The sequence below is a fragment of the Puntigrus tetrazona genome, chromosome 19, assembly GCF_018831695.1.
Source record: "Puntigrus tetrazona isolate hp1 chromosome 19, ASM1883169v1, whole genome shotgun sequence".
NCBI classification, from domain to species: Eukaryota; Metazoa; Chordata; class Actinopteri; order Cypriniformes; family Cyprinidae; genus Puntigrus; species Puntigrus tetrazona.
Genome location: NC_056717.1, coordinates 15,896,831 through 15,920,226, shown reverse-complemented (window position 1 = coordinate 15,920,226; position 23,396 = coordinate 15,896,831). Strand labels below are relative to the sequence as shown.

The following is a 23,396-nucleotide window of genomic DNA, read 5'->3' as shown; positions in this document are numbered from 1 at the left end:
TGCAACAGTGATGCATTTACTAATTCTAGACGAAATCTTCACTAGGATGCGTTTCACCAGCACCTGAGTCATCCTCATCAACACATGAGACGTTCAACAATAAAGGCCTACCCGACTAGAGGAAACCGCAATAAAAAAGGCATTTTGTATAAAGCGCGCCCTCTTGCGTTTGTGTTGGAGAATCCAGTATCTGGCTTTTGTTCATTTTCTTAAAGCTGCGCCTTTTGCAATCTTTGCTGATTACATGAAGCTTATATGAATTTTTCAAACTAGGTACGTAAACGGTAGAGATATATAAAAAAAAAGTTAGGCCTACTTACAATTTGCCTGTTAAATACAATGCAAATTGTGAGGCAAAACAATCGTTCTGATTCTTATCGTTGCGTAGTCTGTTTTGGTCTTTGGATAATATGGATTATAAAGTCATTCTCGTACGCTTGTACACTGGAAAAAAAACCCGGTGAACTTCATTCATTCTTATTCATGAAATAAAACACTCACGCATTGCCCTGCCTTCTTTTACATTGTTCAATTAATCGAACGCTAGCATAATCTGCCACGAGAGGGCGAGGCGTAAACCCAGGGCGCGTCCCGATTGGTCCATTCACAGAGACGTCACCCGAAAGGCGGGGCTTAGCGTTTGATTGGCATTGTGTGTGTCCGAATAGTTAGCCACGGGACCCAAGAATACTGAACGCTTTGAATATCTGACCGGGACGACTGGGGAGGACTCGGGACAAATACGTGAGTGCACGGATCATATCATTTCTTTGCGGATAGGAGCAAGTTGTGATTCATTTAAAAGTCACGTTATGTTCGCGGGGAAGAGCTACTTTTGGGTAGAAATGACTTTGCTTTCGGAAGTCCAGCCCCCTGCTGTCCTTTTTTAGCGTGCGTGAATTGTGCTTGTAGTGTGTGCACGCGTTTGGAAAGCGCCAGGTTCGGTCCCTGACGGGTCGCAGTGACTTCTGTGTCTGTTCTCATCTGTCCGCTCGTGGTTCAGGTGAAACAGGTTATCTGCTTTGCGCGTTGAATAAATAACAAAAATGGCCGCGTGCGTGAAAACGTGCAAGAAATATAGTTTGTTAATACGCGTTATAGATCATCATTCGCCTGAATATAGTTTGTTTGCCTCGCTCTGCCGATATTGATCTGTTTCTGCTCGTCGGCCGCTATCATTCATTGATTGAACGTCCCGCGCTGCAGTTTTGATGGAGCGAAGCTTGAAAAAAATGTCCCGTGGGAATGAAAACACGGTAGGCTACTATGTCACGCAACTTCTTCGTAAATGCATCTTAATCCACCACAGTTGTGACGGTCTCATTTTCGTACTGTTGGTAAAACAAGACTTTGTATTCTGCAGGAAGAGGAGGTATTTTAGCTTCTGTCGGCCTCAGTTGTGTTGTTTTTAAAGGCGACTGTCAGTTGAAACCCGTTCCGCTGTGGAAAAATGGCTAAATATTGCAATCTGATAACTCATGATTGCGCAGTGTCCTACTCCCATTCGAACCCTTAAACATTTGTGTAAACATTTCCCGGGAAGTAACCGGGGAATCCCTCTACGACGTCGTTACGCAGAAGACTTGGGGTTCCAAATAGGCGTGGCTTCAATTACCTGTCAATGTCAGGAAATTTTAAAACTAGGAAATTATTTTCACCCTCCACATTTTTTTGTTCATTATTTCCACCCTAACACACAGTGTCTTAGGCGAATTCATACATTCCAACTAATTAAATGCTTCTTAATACAAAATAAATTTATTGTTGTCTTTTATTGCTTATTGTAGAATGTTGACCTCCTTCTGCTGCATAAATTATCTCAAAGTCTCAGTGTTGATCACGCAATTAATGCAATTAAGTCCCCTTTAACAGATCTAAAAATGTCAAAGCACAGACATTCACTATTGGTTACAAGATTTTTAATAAATTCCATTCTGCACACCAAGCTTGTTTTTTTGATTAAAAATGCAGCAAATGCAGCATGAAATATTTATGCAGTTTAAAGTAGCATGCTTTCTATTTGAATGTATTTTAAAATGAAAATTAAAGCTTTTCAGCATCATTTCTTCAATCTTCAGCGTCACATGATCTATCAAAACCATTCTGATATGAATGTTTAAAAATATTTATGAATATTTAAAACATTTAAAAACATTAATTTCAGGATTCTTTAATAAATAGAAATATCCAAAGATCCACATTTATCTGAAAAAAGCTATTGTAACATTATACACTAAAAGCTTGGAGTATAATGTTTTTTTGGGGGAAAAAAATTCTTCTTTTTTTCTTTTCACTTTCTATTCATCAAAGAAACCAGAGAAAAAATATGCTCAGCTGTTTTCAATGTAATAATTATTAATGGTTGTAAAAGTTCAGCTTTGCAATCACATAAATTATTATTTTTTTTCAATTTATTCAAATAAAACTTTGGACTGCTTAAAATAATACGAAAAAATCCTTAAATACCTTTGACTGGTAGTTTCAAGTTTGCCAACAAATGCAATCAAAACATCCGACATTTGCTTCATTATTAACATTTTCATCTTCAACAAATTTCTAGTGAGCATTGTCTCCATCACAGTTCTTTGCTGTAAGACTAAGTTTTGCATTGTATTTTTTTTACTTAAACTTTGCCCTCGACCCAATTGAAAATAACACAAATGAAAATGATAGATATTGTTCCTTTTTAATAGAATGATCGTATACTTAATGTGATGAGAGTTATTGTTGTTGTTGCTTTTCATTATTTGTTTTGCTGTAACACTTGGCACAATCAGCGTAATCCTCTTATTTGCAGGGCACTTCATCATGCAAACTGACCTACATTTTCATGCGAGGGGGGTTAGCGGGGGGATGTGGCGTACCCTTTGTTGAGAGACGAGTGTGTGCGCGCTCCATCAAGTTCACTAATTATCAAGCATTTCTTGAGATGTCTGCAGTAGCACAGGCTGTGGGAAGGACAGTAGGATGTTGATAAATCCAGGTTACCAGACACTCTTTATGAGACTAGAGAGTCGTTTGTAATAGAATGTCTTTTGTTATTTAAGAAACGATCTTTTGCTACATGTTTTTTGTCTTTTTGTGCACCTGTTTTTTAATATTTCCTGGACATGTAATTTGTTTAAAAGCTTACATAACATTTTTAGTGAGCGTGTTCATGTAAAGAAAGTTGATCTTTTCAGAGATTTACTGAAGCTTGCCGAATTAAACAGTCCTTTGAGAATCCATCTTTTTTTCCCGTATGTATGTTGAGCACCTATTTTTACTAGTCATGTAATATGCATAGCACACTCTCCAGCTTTTTTATTCGAAATGAAAATGCCTATGAATGCACTTTGTCTTCTGTCTTGTCTGGACGTCCCATTTGTCCAACTCATCTGTCCTGTAATCTGACTGTTAAAGGAATAGTTCAACCAAAAATTAAAACGCGTGCAGAAAATGTACTCGTCCCGAGTCCATGCAAGATGTAGATGAGTTTGTTTCTTCCTCTGAACAGATTTAGAGAAAGTACCATCGGTCCACCAGTAAACATCCCGTGAATGGAAAAGTTTTCATAAAAACAATCACTTCTTGCCAAAATATGGGTTTATAATCCATTTGTATAGGACTGTTTTGGACTGTTTTTAAATGGTGCTCATTCTCTGATTCCTTTAAGAGCCACATTTCATAGTTATATGACACATCTAAAGTCAGGATCAAAACCTTGCATCAAAGTTGTTTTAAATCTTAAAACTGAAGTGCAGTCTCATACTTCAAATGTCCACCATATTTATTTGCTAATTCAAAAATGCATACGTTTATTTACGTGTGTCATATTGAAGTGATATTGAATATGATAATGAAACATAATGGACAATGGGTGTCGCATCATATCTAATTCTATAATTCATCATTTATCGCTTTTATGAAGAACGTTTCTGACGTGACGAGATGGATTTTGCTTAACACAACAAACCAGCCAACTGCCTCCTGACCTCGAATGACAGTTCACACAATGACCCGCTGTGTCAGGATGAGGGCTGTGACAGTCTCCGTCCCGACCCAAGAGGAGAACTGTGTGTAAGTGTGTGTGTGTGTGTGTGCATTTGCCCGAGCCATGTTAAATGGTCGTTCTCTCTTTCTCTGTAGATTCTGCACTTGGCTGGAGCAGTGGATGAGAAGTGTGTAGCAGATCGGGGAGGGAGCGGGAACAGCGTCGGCCACAAGTGAGTTGTGTGTAATTGTGATCAAAGGAGCGTGTGTGTGTTCATCGATCCAATGCTACTTGAAAGGACATAGACTGTATAAGTGAGTGTGACATTGTCTCCGCAGCTGGAGTCTCACTGATCGGCAGCCATGATCACAGGTAGAGATGAAGTGAGCAGGAGAGAGATTGAGCGCACTTATCTAGCCGGCAACTTTCTATAATAGTACCGTTTGTCATCGTTTATCTGCTGTAAAATAGCGTGTAATTAGTAAATAAGGCCACCTATATAAATAGCTGTAAGGAGATGTAAACATGCATAAAATGATATATATATACAATTTTAAGATGTAAAAAGGCATATTCAGGCATATTCAACTTCATAATAATTCATAATATGTTCATTACACGTTGCAGTTGTAATATCAGCAGTTTTATTTTAGCATTTATTTCTTTTATTTAGTATTATAGCGATTTTATTCATTGTATTTATTTAAATGTTTATATTTTTTGTTTTCATTCAGATTTTTGTAAAAAAATATATAGCTTTTTTGTGATAATTTTAGTATGTTTTTGTTCATGTCTGTAGTTTTGTAATTCTTATTTCAGTTTCAGTTTAGCATTTTAATGTCAAGTTAAACTAAATGGAAATTTTAAATATTTCATTGACAGCTTCATAAAATAAAATACATTTTTACAGTATTATTTTAATATGTATTTTTAATACATAAGTTACACAAATGGATGATATGGATTTAGGTTTATTTTAATTATTATTATAATAATAATAATCATATCCCTTCTTATTTGGGAAGGTTTACAATGCATTGTAACTCCATTATTTGTTGGTCAGATAAGTCCTCATAGTCTCTCTCCACACATAAGCCTACTAAAATATATTTAATTTTAATAATATGTTAATGTTAACTAAATGTACTTACAGTTTTGGGAAATCCTTTTGGTTTTGTAAAGTTGGTTTCTTTTAAATACGTCTTTGGGACATTGTAGACATAAAAGCTGATAAAGGTACATTCTGCAGTTGCTGCAGGCATATATTAGTTCTTCAGAATTCAGCTTGGAGTTAGCCTGCAAGCTAATACCTTGCAAAGATAATGGGCTTTTTCTGCAATTGCAGATTGTACCTGAAAGCCGATGATGATGATTTGCATGTTCATGGGCTGTCAGAGGTAATTTGTTAACTCGGTGTTTCCTGATTTACTGCTTTGGAGTCATTTTCTCATATTTTTGTTTGGAAATGAGTGCTTAAATAACCAAAACCACTATTGGTTTAACTGGCTAATGCTAAAGGTTAATATGGCAGCTGAATTCAGCTTCTAAACGCACTGCACTTTTCCTCCTTAATGCATCATTTAAAGCACATGTGCCGTAAACATATGGAGCTTTACTGGAAGTATCTCACCCCTCAGGCATTATTCATCACGTCTTTTTTTTTTTCCCGCCTCTTCAATGAGTCATTTACACACCTGATGCTCAGACGTGCCTTTTCAGCCTTGCTCCAACAAGCACATAATGAATTCTCTAATCCACCACCACGGTTGTATTGAGATTAAAATCCGACTCAGATTTACTGAAGGCAATGCCGTGAGAGGGGGGAGGAAGAAAGGGAGATGTGGGGGAAGGGCGCTGGATTAGGGACAGATCGTATCCTCTTACGGCACAGCTGTGCAAGAGAGGGACTATCATTGCTGGAGACCTCTACAGACTGACCTCAGATCAGACTAGGCTACTGTATCAGTATTAAACAGAGAAATGTTTATTTTAGACCAGCCATTTGGATGAGCTATGACTTCTGAATATCTATTTACAAATTGGCACAGTTTGGCCGTAGTTGTGCAGTTTATTTATTGTTGTTGCAAAATGTATTATCGTATCATAATGCAATTTTTATATTATTATAATTTTGCCCATTTTGTTATTATTTCTTATTTTAATTTTTTATAATTTAAGATCTGAATGTGTGTGTGTGTATATATTGACAGCACTAATATATATATATATATATATATATATATATATATATATATATATATATATATATACACACACAGTATATATTTTTGAAAATATTTACATAATTATTACATATACTTTTCTTATTTATGTTATGTATGTTATATGCTTATATATATATATATATATATATATATATATATATATATATATAAATATATGATTTTTATAAATATATTATAAACATATTTTTCTTAAATATCTACATGCATGTGTTTGTATTTTATGTACATAATAAATACACAGTATACACACACATATTATTATGTAAAGAAAAACTTTTAAGTATTTTAATATTTCAGTTATAGTAGCTAAATAATGTTTAATAATTAGCTCCAGAGGTTATGTGCAAAGAAACCAAGTTGACCCATTCCTGAAATATGCCTAATTATAAAATATGCTTAAATGATCAGGTCGATTGGAGTTCTTGGTTCACTGATGACGAAGAAGTGACAGTATGAACTGAAGATCGTAATGTATTATTACTTTCAGAGTAAAACTATGTGAGCTGCTGTTAATACATCCAGCAAGCCAATGCATTTGACCCCAGCTAACATTATCGGCACTAAAACATCAGTCCGAGCATGAAACATTATACACTCCAATAAATGCATTCAAAACTTTAGACTGTTGGCAGAATAACTGTGGCCTATTCAAAACGTGACAAAATATGAACCGCCTTCATTATGTACAGATCATTTTTCGCTGTGAAAGCCTAGACATGGCCGCATGGTCTATAGCAGTGTGTTTATGAGCAGGTCTGGGACAAAAAGAGTGAGACTTGGAGAAAAATCAGCAGGAGACATGTTGAACGAGGGTAAGTCTCAGGTTGGCCCCTCAGTCCCCTGGTTTGAGAGCTTATATAAGGATGCTTATGTAAGATCCATTGGGGGGCTTAACTGGGCGATGGGCTGTCTCTGATGTGAGGGGGTGGAGTCTGAAGCAGCAGGAGGGGATTGTGGGATTAGATGTTTAGAGGGAGGGCTGTATGTGTGTTTTTAAGTGAAGCGCTAGTAAGAGGATCTGTGTATGTATATGTGTGTGTGTGTCTCCACATCTGTGTTTGGTCGGCGTCTGGAATACTCTCTCTCCTTGATTTGTCTGGATGTCTCTCGTCCTTCTTTCCTTTTTTTTATTCACTCTTCAACCTTCTGCCGTTTTTTTTTTTTTTTTTTTGTAGAGTCAGAGTTGTTTCTGTCTAGCTTTCATTTGATCTGTCTCTTTGCTTTCATTGGCAAGTCAGCGTTTTTCTTGTGGTTCAGTAGAGCAGAGGTCAGGTTTGACAGCGGGAATGATTCTCACTGCAGGCGAAACGTTCTCAAACGGAGCAGGTTCTGACTCGGATGCCGGGGGCATTGGAGAAACTGGGGAGGGGGCGCCTGAACTTGTTGAAAGTGAAAACACTTCTGGAGGTTAGAGATCTTCTTGTTTTTTCGTATCCTCTGTAATTATATGTTCAGATGTGAATGACATTTCATTGCTCTTAGAGGACGGGTGTGAAATACTTTAACCAAACCAAAAGAGAACATAAGTGGGTTGCCAGGTTGTGCCAAAGTTGGTTGTAGTAATAGTTTGACAGACATGTTGCATATTTGTTCCATTGATTTCTATTAGTACAAATATATATATATATATATATATATATATATATATATAAAGAAATTGTATTAATAGAAAAATGAACTTAGAAAAATGTAATGCATAAGTTGCACACTTGATTCAATCAACACAGAAACAATAATTTCTTTCAATAGTAGCGAACAAATATTTTTACGTGGTGGAATGTTTCAACAATTAAGCAAAAATCACAGACAAACAAATGCTCTAAATGTGCAGGTAAATAAGTTATAGCAGTAGTTTTCCTTGAATTTAATGTTTTTGTATTTGACAGATTTTTTCCCTCTTTTTACTGAATAACTAAATTGCTAGTAAATGAACTTAATTTTTGAATATTATTAATTGCTGTAAGTACTTTTTATAATATAAGATTGTAAAGTTTAGCTGCATTTTTCTTCACCACGAATATATTTTGAGGCCAGTCACACTGCCTGTTACTTGAAAGTTCTTGTGACATTTAGTGTTGACTGTTTGCATGGAATTTACAGTAAATCACTTGGTAATTAAATCTTTGGGAGTGTAATACCAGCACATGCCAAAACCGTAATTTAACTGTAATTTAACTGTCAAACACCATGCTTCTGTCTCTAATTAGGCTTTTCAAATAAATCAAATGAAAACACGGCTTACAGAATGTGACATGTATGATAGGACATTTATATGAAAGGGTGTGCGCGCACACACACGTTAACATTCGTTGCTTGCTCTCATTTTTTAATGTGTGTGTAACTTTATTTGTGTTTCATTTCCTCCTCAATTGTTTGTGACTCTGTCAGTTCATCTATTATGTACTGTGTTCAACCAAATAAGGGAGGCCCCAGGGTGCAACTCTCTGTGACATATTTGCAATAGAAAATAAACAGTGGTACAATGTCAGAGCTTGCCGATGGTTGTTTCTGGACCGCAGCACTGTCTGACCTGAATTAAGTGAGTGGAAATGAACGACTGAACTGATGTTAAATATTGATCTGTTGCTCTCGCCTACTGTTTCCTGATGGAGAGTAAGTGTGTAAGCACACATTCACACTCTGTTCTGTTCTACTGTCACAGATGGATTACACTACTGCAGGCTATGACCTGTATAGTCACGTGACTCACTGAGCACTTGGCCTTGCAAAATGGTTGTGTGTGTGTGTGTGTGTGTGTGTGTGTGTGTGTGTGTGTGTAGATGTGAAGGGAGATTTGTCAATGACTGTGTTAGAGAGAGGTTTTATCATAAGTTTAATGAAAAAAAACCCCAGATAAATAAATACACATTAATTTTGTAATAAAAAGGAATTTTTAATATGTTTGAGGCAACAGTGATTTGAAATGACCTAGTGTGTGTTACAGATTCAAAAAAAAAGAAAAATAAATATTAAGAAGCTGTTTTTAGCATTCGTAATGATATGAAATATTTCTTGCGGAGCGAATCAGCATATTAGTTAAATTTTTAAAAGTCATGCAGCTGAAAATTCAGCTTTGCCATCTCTGAGATAAATACATTTTTTTTAAATATATTAAAACACACAATAGTAATTATTATAATTATATTTAATGTTCTTACTGTTCTTACTGTATTTTTCACTGTATCAAAACCTTAATTATTCTTACATTTTGAACTGTATTGTTTTATGTTATATTTTTATACACTATACAGTTATGGCCTTGCTGGTTATAATAATATACAGTGTTATTCAATATATTTGGCATCTCTTTCTATTTACACACAATCTCAGAAATAAAGGTACAAAAGCTGTCAAAAGGTACACTTTTGTACTTATTATTTTCAAATTTGTGCCTTTTGAGGGACCAAAATGGACCCTTTAGGTACAAACACTTAGCCTACCTTCAAAAAGGTACCGCCCCAGTGACAGCTTTTGAGCCTTTATTTCTGAGAGTGCACATACAATTGAATACTACACATGTTTGACACACTATACTGGTTTACACTGGTTTACATGACCTGAGTGGATCAAATGAACGCCGAAGACAAAAGAATATCTAAATGTGTACGATAAGCAGATGATAGTACAGTGGAGTAGTGTTATATTTCGGCCATCTGTTACAGTGATGTGAAGTTTGTTTAACCTGCAGGTGAATCTTCTCTTTCCTCTGACCCTGGTGTGTAATGCTCGGCGTGTTGCAGGTGTGTGTCATGTCGTAACCTCTCTCTCTGTGTGCGTGCAGCTATGCAGCAGGTGTTGGATAACCTGGGCGAGTTGCCCGCCACCACCGGGGCTAAAGACATTGACCTCATCTTCCTCAAAGGCATCATGGAGAGTCCAATCGTCCGCTCACTGGCCAAGGTATAGCCTCGACCTTCCTCGAGCTGCTTCCTCTGAAAACAAATTTAATTTGTGACTGATTAAAACCGAATGATACGAATAATTATCGGATATTAAACTTGCGTTTGAACATCACGCTCATTATCGACGCATTCACAAAGTCACTTGTTGAATCAAATGGTGTTTTGCTGATTTGTGTTAAATTGACAGAGGAGCAGCTAGACACGGTCAGTAATATGAGTTCATGGCTTGATTGATGAAATAATGAGATGACTGTGATCAGGCTCATGAGCGTTTGGAGGATGTGAAGTTGGAAGCAGTGCAGGAGAATAACGTGGAGCTTGTGACTGAGATCCTGGGTGACATCAGCGGGCTGAGCGTACGAGATGACAGCGCAGCAGAGCTCTCCAAAATCCTGCAGGAGCCCCATTTTCAGGTGCAGCGTTTTCTTGTATACCTTCTTGTCTCATCTGTTTTTGTACCTTCTCATCTCATACCTTATAACCTTGTCTCATTTATACCTTCTTTTCTCATTTATTTTCTCATACCTTTCCTCATGATCTCTTCTCGTACCTTCTCTTCTTGTACCTTCTGGTTTCATGTCTCATGTTTTTCTTCTTTCATTTTGTACCTTCTCTTGTTTTAGCTTGTCTTCTTTTCTCATCTTATCTTATACCTCTTCTCCCACCTTGTACCTTCACGTCTCACCTCGTCTCTTCTCATAACTTCACATCTTGTCTTACTTTTCTCATCTCTCTATTTCTCTTCTTGTCTTGTAAACGTAATCATGTAACCGTCTTGTCTTGTATCATCTTACCTTCTCATCCTCATCTGTCTTAATGTTATAGTGTCAACTTCTCATCTTGACTCATTTCTTGGCACCTTCTATTGTGATCCTGTCATCTTATTTTGACCCGTCTCTTTTTGTTCTCAATTTGTACCTTTTTATTTTTTCTTAAATGTTCCTTTTTTCTGTCCTATTTTGTTAACATTTTCTCTCTTTATTTCAGTCTCTTCTGGAAGCCCATGACATTGTGGCGTCTAAGTGCTATGAAGCCCCACCCCCTCCTGAAGTGACCAATGATGCAGCAGTAAATAATGCTCTTATGCAGGCCGATGCCGTCAGGATGATTGGCATCCGCAAGAAAGCAGGAGAACCTTTGGTGTGTGTTTGTCAATATTCTGTGACCACATTAAACTCTCAACCAATCATAATTTAAAATAATATCCAGTCTACACACTTATTACTCATGCTGTGTTTTCGCCCAGGGTGTGACCTTTCGAATGGACAAGGGTGACCTGGTAATCGCTCGCATCCTCCACGGAGGGCTGATTGACAGGCAGGGGCTGCTGCATGTGGGTGACATTATAAAGGAGGTGAATGGGAAGGACGTCGGTAATAATCCCACTGAACTCCAGGAGATGCTCAAAGAATGTAGTGGAGGAATAACACTGAAAATACTGCCCAGCTACAGAGATGCTGCAGCGCCACCACAGGTACGCGCACACACACACACACACACACACACACACACACACACACACACCCCTTTGTTAGTATCACTAGATAACTATTAACTATGACTTTTCCCTCAATAAATTCTTAATTTGCTGCTCTTGAATAGTTAGTAAGGCAGTTGTTAAATTTAGGTATTGGGTAGGATTAGGGATGTAGAATAAGGCATTAATATGTGTTTAATTAGCACTAATAAATGGCTAATGTTCGAGTATTATACATGCTAATAAGCAACTAACCATAACCATAAAATAAAGTGTTACCAATTTGTTTAATATTTTTAAGGGTATTTCTTATGCTTAAGAAGCAACATTTTGACCAAAAATGCAGTAAAAACAGCAATATTGTAAAATACTATTGCATTTAAAAATAAATGTTTTATATTGTAACATATTTTTCAATATATTAAATTCTGACATGTTTTGAAATAGAAATTGAAAAAGAATTGAAATGGAAATCTTTTCCAACACTGTAACTGTCGCTTTTGATCAATTTAATTTATATTTGCTGAAGTAACAGTATTTCTTTTTAAAAAAAATCTTACTATCCCCTCAAACTGTAACAACAACTGTATATGTAGAAACTAAATATACATAATCTTATTCATTCATGCAGTTCAAATAGATAGACAGTATTTGTTTCGAAAAATGTAAAAATTTCCACATGGAATTGAAAACGTTACGAAACATACTTTCAACATCTATCCTTGAGGTTGCATTTGGCCATTTGTGAAATCCCATGATTCTTTGTATTAAAAAAGATCCCTGAGAGCCCTATTAATAACACTCCACATGCTATCTGGGGCAAGACACACACGCACAATTCAATCTTATTACATGGCTCCTGGTATTTTCTCTGTATCTCACATCTCCCTCTGTGTACTTAACGTATTTATGGCTTCTCAAGAAGCTTTTAGAAAGGGATTCTGCTAATAACATAAATCATTTTGTTATTGTGAAGTCAGTGACACTAGGCCTCAAAATTCTTATTTAAACACATTTATGTAAATATTATATAATCTCCTCCTTCTCGGCCTGTGGTGAACTTAGTCCCTATCAGATCATAATGTTTGATCTACAGTAGTCAACATTTAAAGTGGATCAAAACCCTGTACTTGTTTTACGGTGGCTTTGATGAAAGTTTTTGGTCCATTTCAAATGCTTACTACCATAATACGCTATGTGTGTAAAGCAATGTAAAAAAAAGATGAGTACATATGAATGACACCACAGTGCTTGAATGTGGGACAAATAGTGTAACATTTTCTCTGCCATTTGTTGATTGATAAATAATTATTGGATATAATCATCATGCTGAGTGCTTTGTATTTGGATTAATCCCCACCTGTTTTATTTCTCAGGTTTATGTGCAGCCACATTTTGACTACAATCCCGCCAATGACAATCTAATTCCATGCAGAGAGGCGGGGCTTGCTTTTAAAAGGGGAGATGTCCTGCAGATTGTCAACCGAGAAGACCCAAACTGGTGGCAGGTTTGATTACTGTGATTTTTAACTTGTTCTAACTTATGTGCAGTGCTCGGTTATTGTACATCACTGACCGTATTGTTTTGACTGACAGGCATGCCATTTAATAGAAGGAGGTACTGGGCTGATTCCCAGTCAGTTTCTGGAGGAAAAGAGGAAAGCATTTGTTCCTAGGGACCTGGATGGAACAGGTGATACACCTAAATACATTGTCTTTGCCAAAACATGAAATAAAACAAAATGACAGAAATATTCTTAAACTTGTGATGCTGTTTGAATTTATCATTATATGAAGTATTACAACTATGGTACACTTTTTTTTTTTTTTTTTTTTTTTTTTTTTTTTGTAAATTTTGTCTATTTATGTAATAACAATGCCACAAGCCTACAGGAAATACAAATGCAATGCCATCTAGTGGACGATTATAGTACTACATTCCGTAATATATCTCATCTTATGCTTTTCTTTTATTTCTTTTTTTTTCAGGGATCCTTTGTGGTACAATAACCGGTAAAAAAAAGGAAAAAATGATGTACCTTACTGCCAAAAATGCAGGTAAACATATAAAAATGCTTGGTTTGTTGTAAGTTTGATAGAGTAATCAAAAATAGGCTTAATTAAAAATAAATAATACAAAATATGTTTTTGTTGCTTAATATTATTGTGTACAACATGATCATTAAAAAAAGAAATGATGAACAGAAAGATTTTCATCAGTGTAATGTATAATAGTAAAAATTAGTAAAATGTTTTGATTGTGGCAAAACATTGACATTTTTCAGAGTTGCCACAGACACGCTTTTCAACAACAATTTAACATCACAAAGGGCTTTAGATTACACTGACCAAATTTGATCATCTGATTAAATCTCTAGTTTGTAAAAATACAACACCTGAAATGACTAATTAGTAGAGCTGAGTTGATGCATAAATGCATCTTTATCCTAATATTGATAAACCCATTGTGTCTCCTCTCATACTGCAGAGTTTGATCGGCATGAGCTTCAGATCTACGAGGAAGTGGCACGTATGCCACCGTTTCAGAGGAAAACGCTCATCCTGATTGGAGCGCAAGGAGTGGGGCGCCGTAGCCTGAAAAACAGACTAGTTGTGCTACATCCCACTCGCTTTGGTACCACTGTACCACGTGAGTGCCTGCTGAATACTCGTACCTCGAAGATAGAAAAAGCGAAGCCATGCTCAGTTCTTACCCATAAGTTTACCCATTTCTTTTTTCTGTCCCGATATCTCAGACACGTCTCGGCGGCCTCGCAATGACGAGCTAGATGGTCAGTCGTATAGATTTGTAACCCGTCTAGAGATGGAGATGGACATCAAGGCGGGACGGTACCTGGAACATGGAGAGTACGATGGGAACCTCTACGGTACTAAAATTGACTCCATCCATGAGGTGGTGAACACCGGCCGCACGTGTATCCTAGACGTCAATCCCCAGGTGAGCATCTCTGAGGGGTTCACAGATGCTATATTACAGTCAAACCAAAATGTATTCGGACACCTTCAACATTTCTCACTTTATTAGTTTGTTCTCTATGGTTTAGAAAATGGTAACAACTCGGAACTCAAGAGATAAAGTGTGTCAGAATAAATTCATCTTGATAATGTCAGATAACTTTGATAGAAAGGTATGTAATAAATTAGGTTGAATAGCTGTTGGATGCGAGCGAACAATTAGATAATACCAACTACCAAGCAATGTTTTAATGCTCAGTCTGTGGTGTAAAAAGGTCTCGTTAGCAATTAAAGAAAAAAAAAGGTCAGGTCAAATCTTTTGGTTCCAAATTTTCATCAGTTTTACTAGTAGTGCTCTGTATAAACAATTTTTGGGCATAACATGTAATTTTACTTTATTTTGCTATCCTGACTTACATAAATGAACTATAGTGTCCTCCACCCACTAGTAAAAAAAATATTTCTGGTGTCTTTAGGGTATTTCGACTAATTTAAATAACAAAAAATTATGCAATACTATTCAAAATTTGAGGTTAGGATTTTTTTAAGTAAATAAATGCCTGTATTCAGCATGGATGCATTAAAATGATCAGAAGAGACAGGAAACGCACAAACAAATCTGCTCTTTTGAACTTTCTATACACCAGAAAATTCTGAAACTTTTTATTTACATAAATGCAACTTTTATGAGAACTTTTTGAAAAGCTATTTTTTTATATTCATACCATTTATTCTGTTAGGAACACAAATTTCTACTTATGTTTCTACTCAAATGCTTCTCGCTCATGAGAAGTAGACTGCATTTTGGAGGCCTACTTAATGGTGGTCTCTCGGTGGAGGTCACATGAGAATAAACACAACCTTTAAACAAACAGACCACAGACTTTTCCAGTAAGCTTCACCCTATGTTGCACAGCAGTCAACCGTCATATAAACACACAGGTACTTAGTGTGGGAAGTAGAGAGGCTCATAAAACTCATTTCAACTGTTTAGGAATGCCCTTTACATCCAGAAACTATATAATATGTAATCAAGCCCTTTGGTATGGCCGTTCTAACTATTTTTGTCTATTACATCATCTGTCTTCAGGCTCTGAAGGTGTTAAAAACTGCAGAGTTCATGCCCTATGTCGTGTTCATCGCAGCGCCAGAGTTTGACACACTGAAGTCTATGCACAAAGCTGTGGTTGATGCTGGACTCACCACCAAACAGCTCACAGTGAGTCTTTTCAACTTTCTCAACGCTAAAATATGACCTATATTTGCATCATTTTGAGTTTATCAATTAGTCCAGCATTGGAAAATATTTCTGGTAGCACTTCCTGCGAGCATTTCCTGTTTATTGAGATGTGCTACCTACCTATTTCAGCATTCATGTCAGTAGTGGTATACCTCACAAGTTTGTTCTTGCTCTGAAATATTCTACCATGCTGTAGTTTTAGATGCACTATATTGCTAAAAGTATTGGATCACCCCTTTCTAATAAACAGGTTTAACTATCCATGAGTACAAATCTTAATGTTAAAGCATATAATTATATTCTACGAAATTGTGTGCTTCTAATTTTATAGCAACAGTTTGGACAGGACCTTTTTCTATTCTAACATATCAATGCTTCTGTGTATAAAGCAAGGTTAAAAAATAAATGACTGATTGAGTCGTTGTGGAAGAACTTCTCTGGTCTGCATGAAGCCAACTCTTAATCCCAGCTGAACACACCTGGTGTGACTTTACCAAAAACTCATCACCAAACACCAATGACTTGTACATCAACTATATGGACAAAAGTATTGGGACACCCCCTTCTGTAGAACAGAGAAAGGCACTTCCAAAACTGTGATGGAAGCATATTTTGACATAGAGCTCTATTTAGTCTTAAACTCTTAATCAACTCCCTCAAGCAGTCCGCAAAGTAAACATTACAAATATAATCATTATTCTCCAAAAAGCAGAGTGAGCAATTAAATCCTTGTAAATCTATTTGTATTGTTTTACACATGAATTATTGGTTTCAGTGAATGTTCAGTATATCTGGTGTCTCTTAATTCTTTTCTGTCCCTCTCTTTGTCAAAGGATGTGGACCTGAAGAAAACCGTGGATGAAAGCGCTCGCATCCTTCGGGCTTACAGACACTACTTTGACCTCATCATTGTCAATGACAACCTAGACGGCGCGTTTGAGAAACTGCAGTCGGCTGTGGACCAACTCTGTACTGAACCACAGTGGGTTCCAGTGAGCTGGGTTTACTAAGGGCATCTTTAAAAGATCACCATACTAGTGTTTGAGTGTGTGTGTGTGTGTGTGTGTGTGTGTGTGTGTGTGTGTGATTGGCATGTGAGGGGATTGATGCGGGGCAGTGAAGTCACGTGTTTGGACTGACCAACCAAATGAACGTCATCTGCCACGAAAAGCACCGTTAGCCCCAGCCTCACTACTGTGCAAACAATGCAAGGTTTTTCTACTCAAACTGAAAGGGAAGAGTACTTATTTATTTTAGTATTTGTATGCTTTTAAAGAAAATCTTTCTATTTGTAACATCTTCGGAGTTGGGAGAAAAGAAAAGCGAGGAAAACTGAAACCGGCCTTGCCAAAAGAGGGGCCGTTTTTTAATTTATTATTGTAGTTGTTTTTACATGCGTTTCTCCTTTTTAATTTTGCAGTACCTGAACCTACTGTGACGTTTTGATTTATACTCAAATGAAGGATTAACCTGACAGAGTGTAGCAGGCCAAGGGCTCCTGTAGAACATTCTAGATCCTAAAACCATGAACCACAAAACTGTTTACATAGACCCTGTTCTCCTGTCATTTGCTTTTCTTCATATCCGAAAGAGATGCATTAAATCTCTTTTATGCAAACGTCCATATCAATGTGTGCAGTTTGTTTTATTTATAGCGTGTTTTGTAATAACTCATTCACCGATTTTATCTGTTGTACAACTTTGGGCTGCACGTTGTGTCTGTGTCTTGCGTTAAAGAACCGAACAAATAGTCCTGTTGTTTTCAGTCTTTTTCTTGTCGTTTCTTCTTTCTTGAATGTTTTTCAAATTCTGTCCCAGAATGTCATGACCTCTCTGCCAAATGCATTTTGTCCCAATGTCAGCAAGACTGTTACAACTTAGCAATAAACAGACCAACCATTGTTATTCTTTGTTCCTCTTTTTCATTTAATAATAACTCGAGTGCATGAGGCAACCAAACAGAAGCTTCTAGAGAAAATGCATGTCATATATTCTATATAAAAGTAAAACATTATAGCTGCAGTGATAAGTCCTTTTATTACATAAAATGTTTATGTGACGTGAAAATAATATAGTAACACAATGTTATCAAACATATAAAAAAATAGAATCCTGGAATCCTAATCTTTTTTTTATCCTTGGCAAATAAATAAATACCAAATCCTTCTATCTATAAATTATCTACGGAAAACTGTATTCAACTTTAGAGATCAAAATAACTGTCTTCATAAAGGGTTTTCAAAATAACGTTTTTACTACAATTTGTGAAAAGTGGAAAATAAAAACAAATTGTCTAGAGAATAAAGTTAGTGTATAAATATAATTAGCTTTTTTTCCAGAAATATTTAAAATCTAAACTAAACAAAGTGTGTGAGATATATTACTATTAGACGGACAAATCCATACTATTGTGGAATAAACAGATAAAATTAGCGCAAAAAACATAAACGAGTAAAATCTCTGCATATAGGAACATCAAAACTGAAGTACATAATATCTACCTTAATTTCATTGACTTATAACTCTTAGTAACTGGGAAGTCATGACTTCCACTATTTCAGCCGTCAGTAAAAGCACTAACACTGTCACACATCAACAAATGATGCAAGGCCATGGATGGCAATGCACAGAACCATGGGGAGGAATCCCTTTTTACAGGTCACTTCTGAGGTCACCGTGCCATTCTCTTTCTTTAGTGAAACACCGCATGACTGAAACAGTTCCTCCACTCTGTGGAAGTCAATTTGGAGGGAAACCGGGATGCTGTCCTTGCAGAGTGGCATGTCACTCGTAGTCAGATGAATTACCTAGATTTACAGAAAACAAAAAGGATTCAACTAAACTACACTGAATAAACAATGTAATCCTTCTCAAGCATACATGTAGAAATATCAAACTCACCAAATCCTGTAGACTCTGAAGACCTTCAGAAGTGCAGAACGGCTCTAGCAGTTCCAATCCGGCGTCCATCAGCTCTGAATCGAACGATAAAGTCTATGAGTGAATGCACATAGTCTTTAAGCATAAGCATCCTCTGAGTTTAGATGTAGTACTAACCCTGAAGAGCATTCATCAGCATTTGCATGGCATACATGAGCTCTGTGTTCTGCCTGCTTGCTTTTGTTGAGCAGCCGTTCTCATGGGATACGGCTGTGTGACATCCGTTCTGCTCTTCTGCTGCAGAGCTTGATCCGTTCAACTCAAATGCCAAGGAAGGATCGTTGTGATTGGTTGTCGATATCTGACATCCATTATAACTTGACAATGACGTCTTGTCAGGTTGATCGAACTTCAGCAAGTCTAAAAACGCACTAATATTCTGACTCTGTTCTTCAGACAACTCGCTGGTTAAGAAGCAGGGAGCTTCACCGCTGCTTAACACCTCGAGCTAAAAGATAAATAAAGACGGTAAGATCAGAGAAAAATAAATAGAAGTGATACATATTTGTGTATGTTTTTAGTTAGGGGACTGCTGAAATCTTGAAAAATTAAAGTTGTTAAATTTAGAAATAAATCTGTGTGTACAAACACAAAGCAGAGACATTATCCTTGTACAATCTTCCTAAAGGACGGAGACGTAGAAGAAAAAAAGAATGATTCAACCTTTCATGCAATTTCACAATATCCTTCTGCATTTTTGTACGCGATTTAGCAAGCGTTATTCCTTTAACTATCACTCACTTGATCCACCAAAGCCGACAAGATGCATGGGTCCTTCAAAATTGTTCTCAACAGGAGCAGGATGGAGGAACGGCTTTCAGCAGACAAGTCAGCCAGTGCACAAAATCTAGCCCGAACATCTGCAAGATCTGCAAAGAAACCGCAAATATACATCTTGAAACGACTCTGATTAAAGGTTATCAGTGTTAGAATGGCAGTATCCCAAGAACTAGGAACCTAAAAAAAGGAAAGAGAAGTAAATCCCACTTCTGCTTCTGCACAGCAAAGGAACTGAAACACACACCTTTTTTTAGAGTAGTAAGTGAGAAACCTGGCTGAATCCGTGGCCCCGGACCATCCACCTCTGAGAAACTAGGCAAGGGATTTGAGGAAATGTCATCTGATTCCACCCCACTGGACCCAACGTTCCAATCTAATCTTGGACAAAAATATAAATTCAGACATGGAAAGTCCAAATACATATAAGGGACAAACTGCTATTAATATGAATCAAACAGTTTATTATTATTATTATCCTACCAAGTGATTTTTTTCTACAAAAAGAAAATACATATAAATGAAAAAAGAATAGTGATTAATGTGATATTTGTTGATACATGTTACAAATGATCAAAACGCAACGTTATTCAGCCATATTCAGTCATTTTCACTGACCAAAGTAGCCTTGTCCTTCGATGATCATCTCAATGACACTGTAAGCCAACACAGTCTGCGGTGGGATGTCACATTTGGTCTTAAAGCGATGATGAAATTTACAGCTGTCTTTCATGTACATCTGAAACCCAAAGAAACAGTTCTGTGTGTGTGTGTGTGTGTATGTGTGCGGGGTGTGTTATTTTATACAATTAGTATTTATAGTATTGAAATATTGTATTTAGTGCAGTTTTTATCTCTGGATGGCTTTTATTTATTTGAAGTTTTAGTCATTTAGTGCTTCTCAAATATGTTTCAGTATCTCATCCGATATTTATTTTATTTCAGCTTAATATTAATTACAGAAAATTATTTGAATTGTTTAGTTACATATAACAACACTGAGTCAGATTTATTAATGATATGATAATAATATTTCTTAATGAGGCTAAACAAACTTCTTACAAACCTCAGTACAACCGATCTCAGCATGGCAGCCGGCCTTATCCAGTTCAGTGTAGGAGATCACGCAGTTGCAGGTGGTTACAATTCGCTCTTTAACAACGGTTAAAGTCTGTTTTTTTGAGGAGAGCTTCTTGAAAAAAGAGCCCGTGAGATCCAATTTCCTAAAGAGGCCATCAAGGTCAAGACAGGAGGAATGAATATTAAACCACATCTGATTGTAATCCTATTTGCATCAAAATGTCTATTTTATCATCATATATTCATCCGCATGTCTTTCCAAACCTAAATGACTTTACCAATGTCTGAATAAAAAAATCTGTACTGTTTTGAAACATTTTTCATAATACGCTCTTCACAGATTTTTAAATAACATGAGGGTAAATAACTTTTTTTTAGAATAAAATGTGTTGTCTCTTTATTTTTTAACCTAGTCAAACTGGGATGCACAATGAAAAAACATGATTTTTGAGAATTGTCAAAATATATATATATATACATATTCCGCTTATTTTGTAATTATTGTTTATTTTAGGGAGCTGAAAACATGAAATTGTTTTCCTCTAACCTACCTTCCATTAGTGAGATTCAAAAGTTTGGGAATGTCCACAGCTTCCTTCTTAAGCATCCCGAGGGATAAACAAAGTTTTGACGTGCCCTGTCCGTTTGCATTTATACAGATAGTAGAACCGGCCACCTCTACAGCTCCAGCTACAGAGTTTTTGTACTCCCCCTCAAACTTTACAAACTCTTCCTCCTCACACACTGGTCAGAACACAGAGAAATATTAATTACAAAAAGGCCAGATGCAAGACAGTTCCATTAAAGCTAAATGGAAAGCTACTAATTCACTAAACAATGTACCTGGTTTAATTGGATCCCCTTCCAGCAGGTCATTGAGTTTGAATTCTGTGGGTTTGTATTTAGTCTGTTGCCAGAACCAGCCTTTCTGGATTTTATGCACTACTGCAAGCAGCTGGAGTTTTCTGGAATCATTTAGACTGGAAGCAGCAATCAGAGCGCCCTTCGAATCTGTCTGCTCGACCAGCCTCTTTGTCGCCTTTTCAAACATCCTCTGCCCAAAAACATGACGAGTCAGCATTAAACAAAAACAGAAAATGTGAACACATGCACTTGCTTTTTCTCAAACATTTCTCAAGCATTAACTGGACTGCTGTTATTACCCAAATATGCACTAACTTAGATTGCATAGTCCTTTATTACACGTTTATTGTTAAGATATCATATGCGAACAGCAAATAGTGGTTAATGAGAAGTTCTCTCCTCGTGCCAAAATCACGAAGTCATACCAAAAAAACAGGAACACGAATCGCGTGGATTAAGTAGGATTAGCGAAAGGTGAAACAAATTAAATCTCACAATAAATTAAGATGTCATGAACTGCTGAGAAGGGCTGAAAATAGCATTTGAACCGCATCTGTGCACTGCAGATGGTGGCACGTAGGTGTTACAGATATGGTTCATCATGAATAAAAGCTCATAAAGGGGGCATGAAATGGGGGACAATTAGGGTAATTTTAGGCTTTCAGTCTTCAAAACTCCCCTAGCAATAAGCCAGTTATGTTATTCAACAACATGTTGGATAAAAGGATGTTTAACTCTCTAGAAGCATCCAAGACTCCTCATTTTAAAGGAATAGTTCACCTAGAAGTGAAATTCTGTCATTTACTTGTTCTGAACCTGTAAGTTCATATCTGTACATTAAAGAAAATATTTCGAACAATGAAAAGTTCATATTCTGTAATTAAGATACAATGAATAGTGCCTGGGGCTTGCAAACTTTTATGATACGTTTGCATCCGTTTGAAACATGACATGTTCAGTCTTTATTTACTTTAATTGCATGGAAAGAAAGATCAATATCCTTAATTATTATTATTATTATTATTATTATTGGAAAACAAAATGAATGAGTAGCTAAATTATAACAGAACTTTACCTGAAGAGGTATAAATCATGTTTGGCTACTGACACTTACCCCTTATTAAGCAACTGATTCTAGTTAGATAGTAGTTTGAATATATTAATGTAGTTTAGACTAGATTAACATTAAACACACAGTTTAATACAACACCTGCTAAGTGATCTAGGTTCTCAATGAAGTCCATTCTTAACCTGAGAAAGGTTGAAGGCACATACTCAAAAAACTCCATACTCTATTTACACATTATTTATTTAACCAGATGGTGAAAATGAATGTTGTTCTTCAAACAGACCAGATGTTCGTACAATTTTAGTCCCAACAGAGCATTCTTTACTAGACCTTTGCCCCTGGCTTTCCATCACACGGACATGGGGACTGTTCGATTACTATTACACTACATAAAGTCGGTTATAAATACACACCTGTCGCTGTTAGAGTTGGTAACGCCTTGTAGATCCACAGCCAGAAAAGAGAGATAGATTAAGACTTTTCTTAAAGAGAAGAGTCCACACGGTAGCTTACTGTTCTCTTGTGAGAAACTGCAAAAAAAATCATCAAGGGCACGCAAATTTAAGCGTGTCCTAAGCGTGACTAGTGAAAGTCCCCTCACACGTAATGCGATAGCATCGCGTTTACTGGACCGTGTGAGAGGAGGCGGCGCTGAATTCAGGAGATTTCATATGTTCGGTAATGTGAATCATATGAACGCAACTATAAATAATCACGAGCACAGACTTCGAGTTCGATTAAAACAGGCGAATGCGTGCATTTTAACGCGTAAATAAAGTTTTTGACTGAATGCAGCGTGCAGGATGACAAAAATGTGGATGTGAGGAGGTAACGGGACATTCGTGTAAGCAA

At 36.6% G+C, this 23,396-nt stretch overlaps 2 protein-coding genes across 16 annotated transcripts; one reads left to right on the top strand and one right to left on the bottom strand.

The window, feature by feature from the left end:
- Positions 1-616: 616 nt before the first annotated feature.
- Positions 617-17,436, top strand: pals2b (protein associated with LIN7 2, MAGUK family member b). Of its 13 annotated transcripts, none has more exons than XM_043217904.1 (15): positions 617-744; positions 4,129-4,205; positions 4,312-4,345; positions 7,522-7,626; positions 10,001-10,119; positions 10,382-10,534; positions 11,109-11,261; positions 11,368-11,595; positions 12,975-13,106; positions 13,195-13,291; positions 13,588-13,656; positions 14,087-14,248; positions 14,355-14,557; positions 15,665-15,793; positions 16,648-17,436. In XM_043217904.1, the coding sequence occupies exons 3-15, from the start codon at positions 4,336-4,338 to the stop codon at positions 16,822-16,824; spliced, it is 1,737 nt and encodes a 578-aa protein (XP_043073839.1). In that variant the 5' UTR covers positions 617-744; positions 4,129-4,205; positions 4,312-4,335; the 3' UTR covers positions 16,825-17,436. The 13 variants fall into 13 exon arrangements, with proteins under 13 accessions (XP_043073839.1, XP_043073837.1, XP_043073848.1 ...); XM_043217902.1 differs by having other exon boundaries at positions 7,477-7,626; XM_043217906.1 differs by lacking the exon at positions 617-744 and adding an exon at positions 912-1,256.
- A 283-nt stretch (positions 17,437-17,719) lies between these two features.
- gsdmea (gasdermin Ea) lies at positions 17,720-23,160 on the bottom strand. Of its 3 annotated transcripts, none has more exons than XM_043217918.1 (10): positions 22,958-23,160; positions 21,455-21,686; positions 21,163-21,355; positions 20,598-20,754; positions 20,150-20,291; positions 19,779-19,907; positions 19,496-19,623; positions 18,872-19,202; positions 18,716-18,789; positions 17,720-18,621 (listed from the first exon to the last, which is right to left on the bottom strand). In XM_043217918.1, exons 2-10 carry the CDS (start codon positions 21,660-21,662, stop codon positions 18,400-18,402), a joined length of 1,584 nt encoding a protein of 527 aa, XP_043073853.1. In that variant the 5' UTR covers positions 21,663-21,686; positions 22,958-23,160; the 3' UTR covers positions 17,720-18,399. The 3 variants fall into 3 exon arrangements, with proteins under 3 accessions (XP_043073853.1, XP_043073852.1, XP_043073854.1); XM_043217917.1 differs by having other exon boundaries at positions 21,455-21,665; positions 22,958-23,159; XM_043217919.1 differs by having other exon boundaries at positions 20,150-20,270; positions 21,455-21,665; positions 22,958-23,158.
- Between the last annotated feature and the right edge of the window lie 236 nt (positions 23,161-23,396).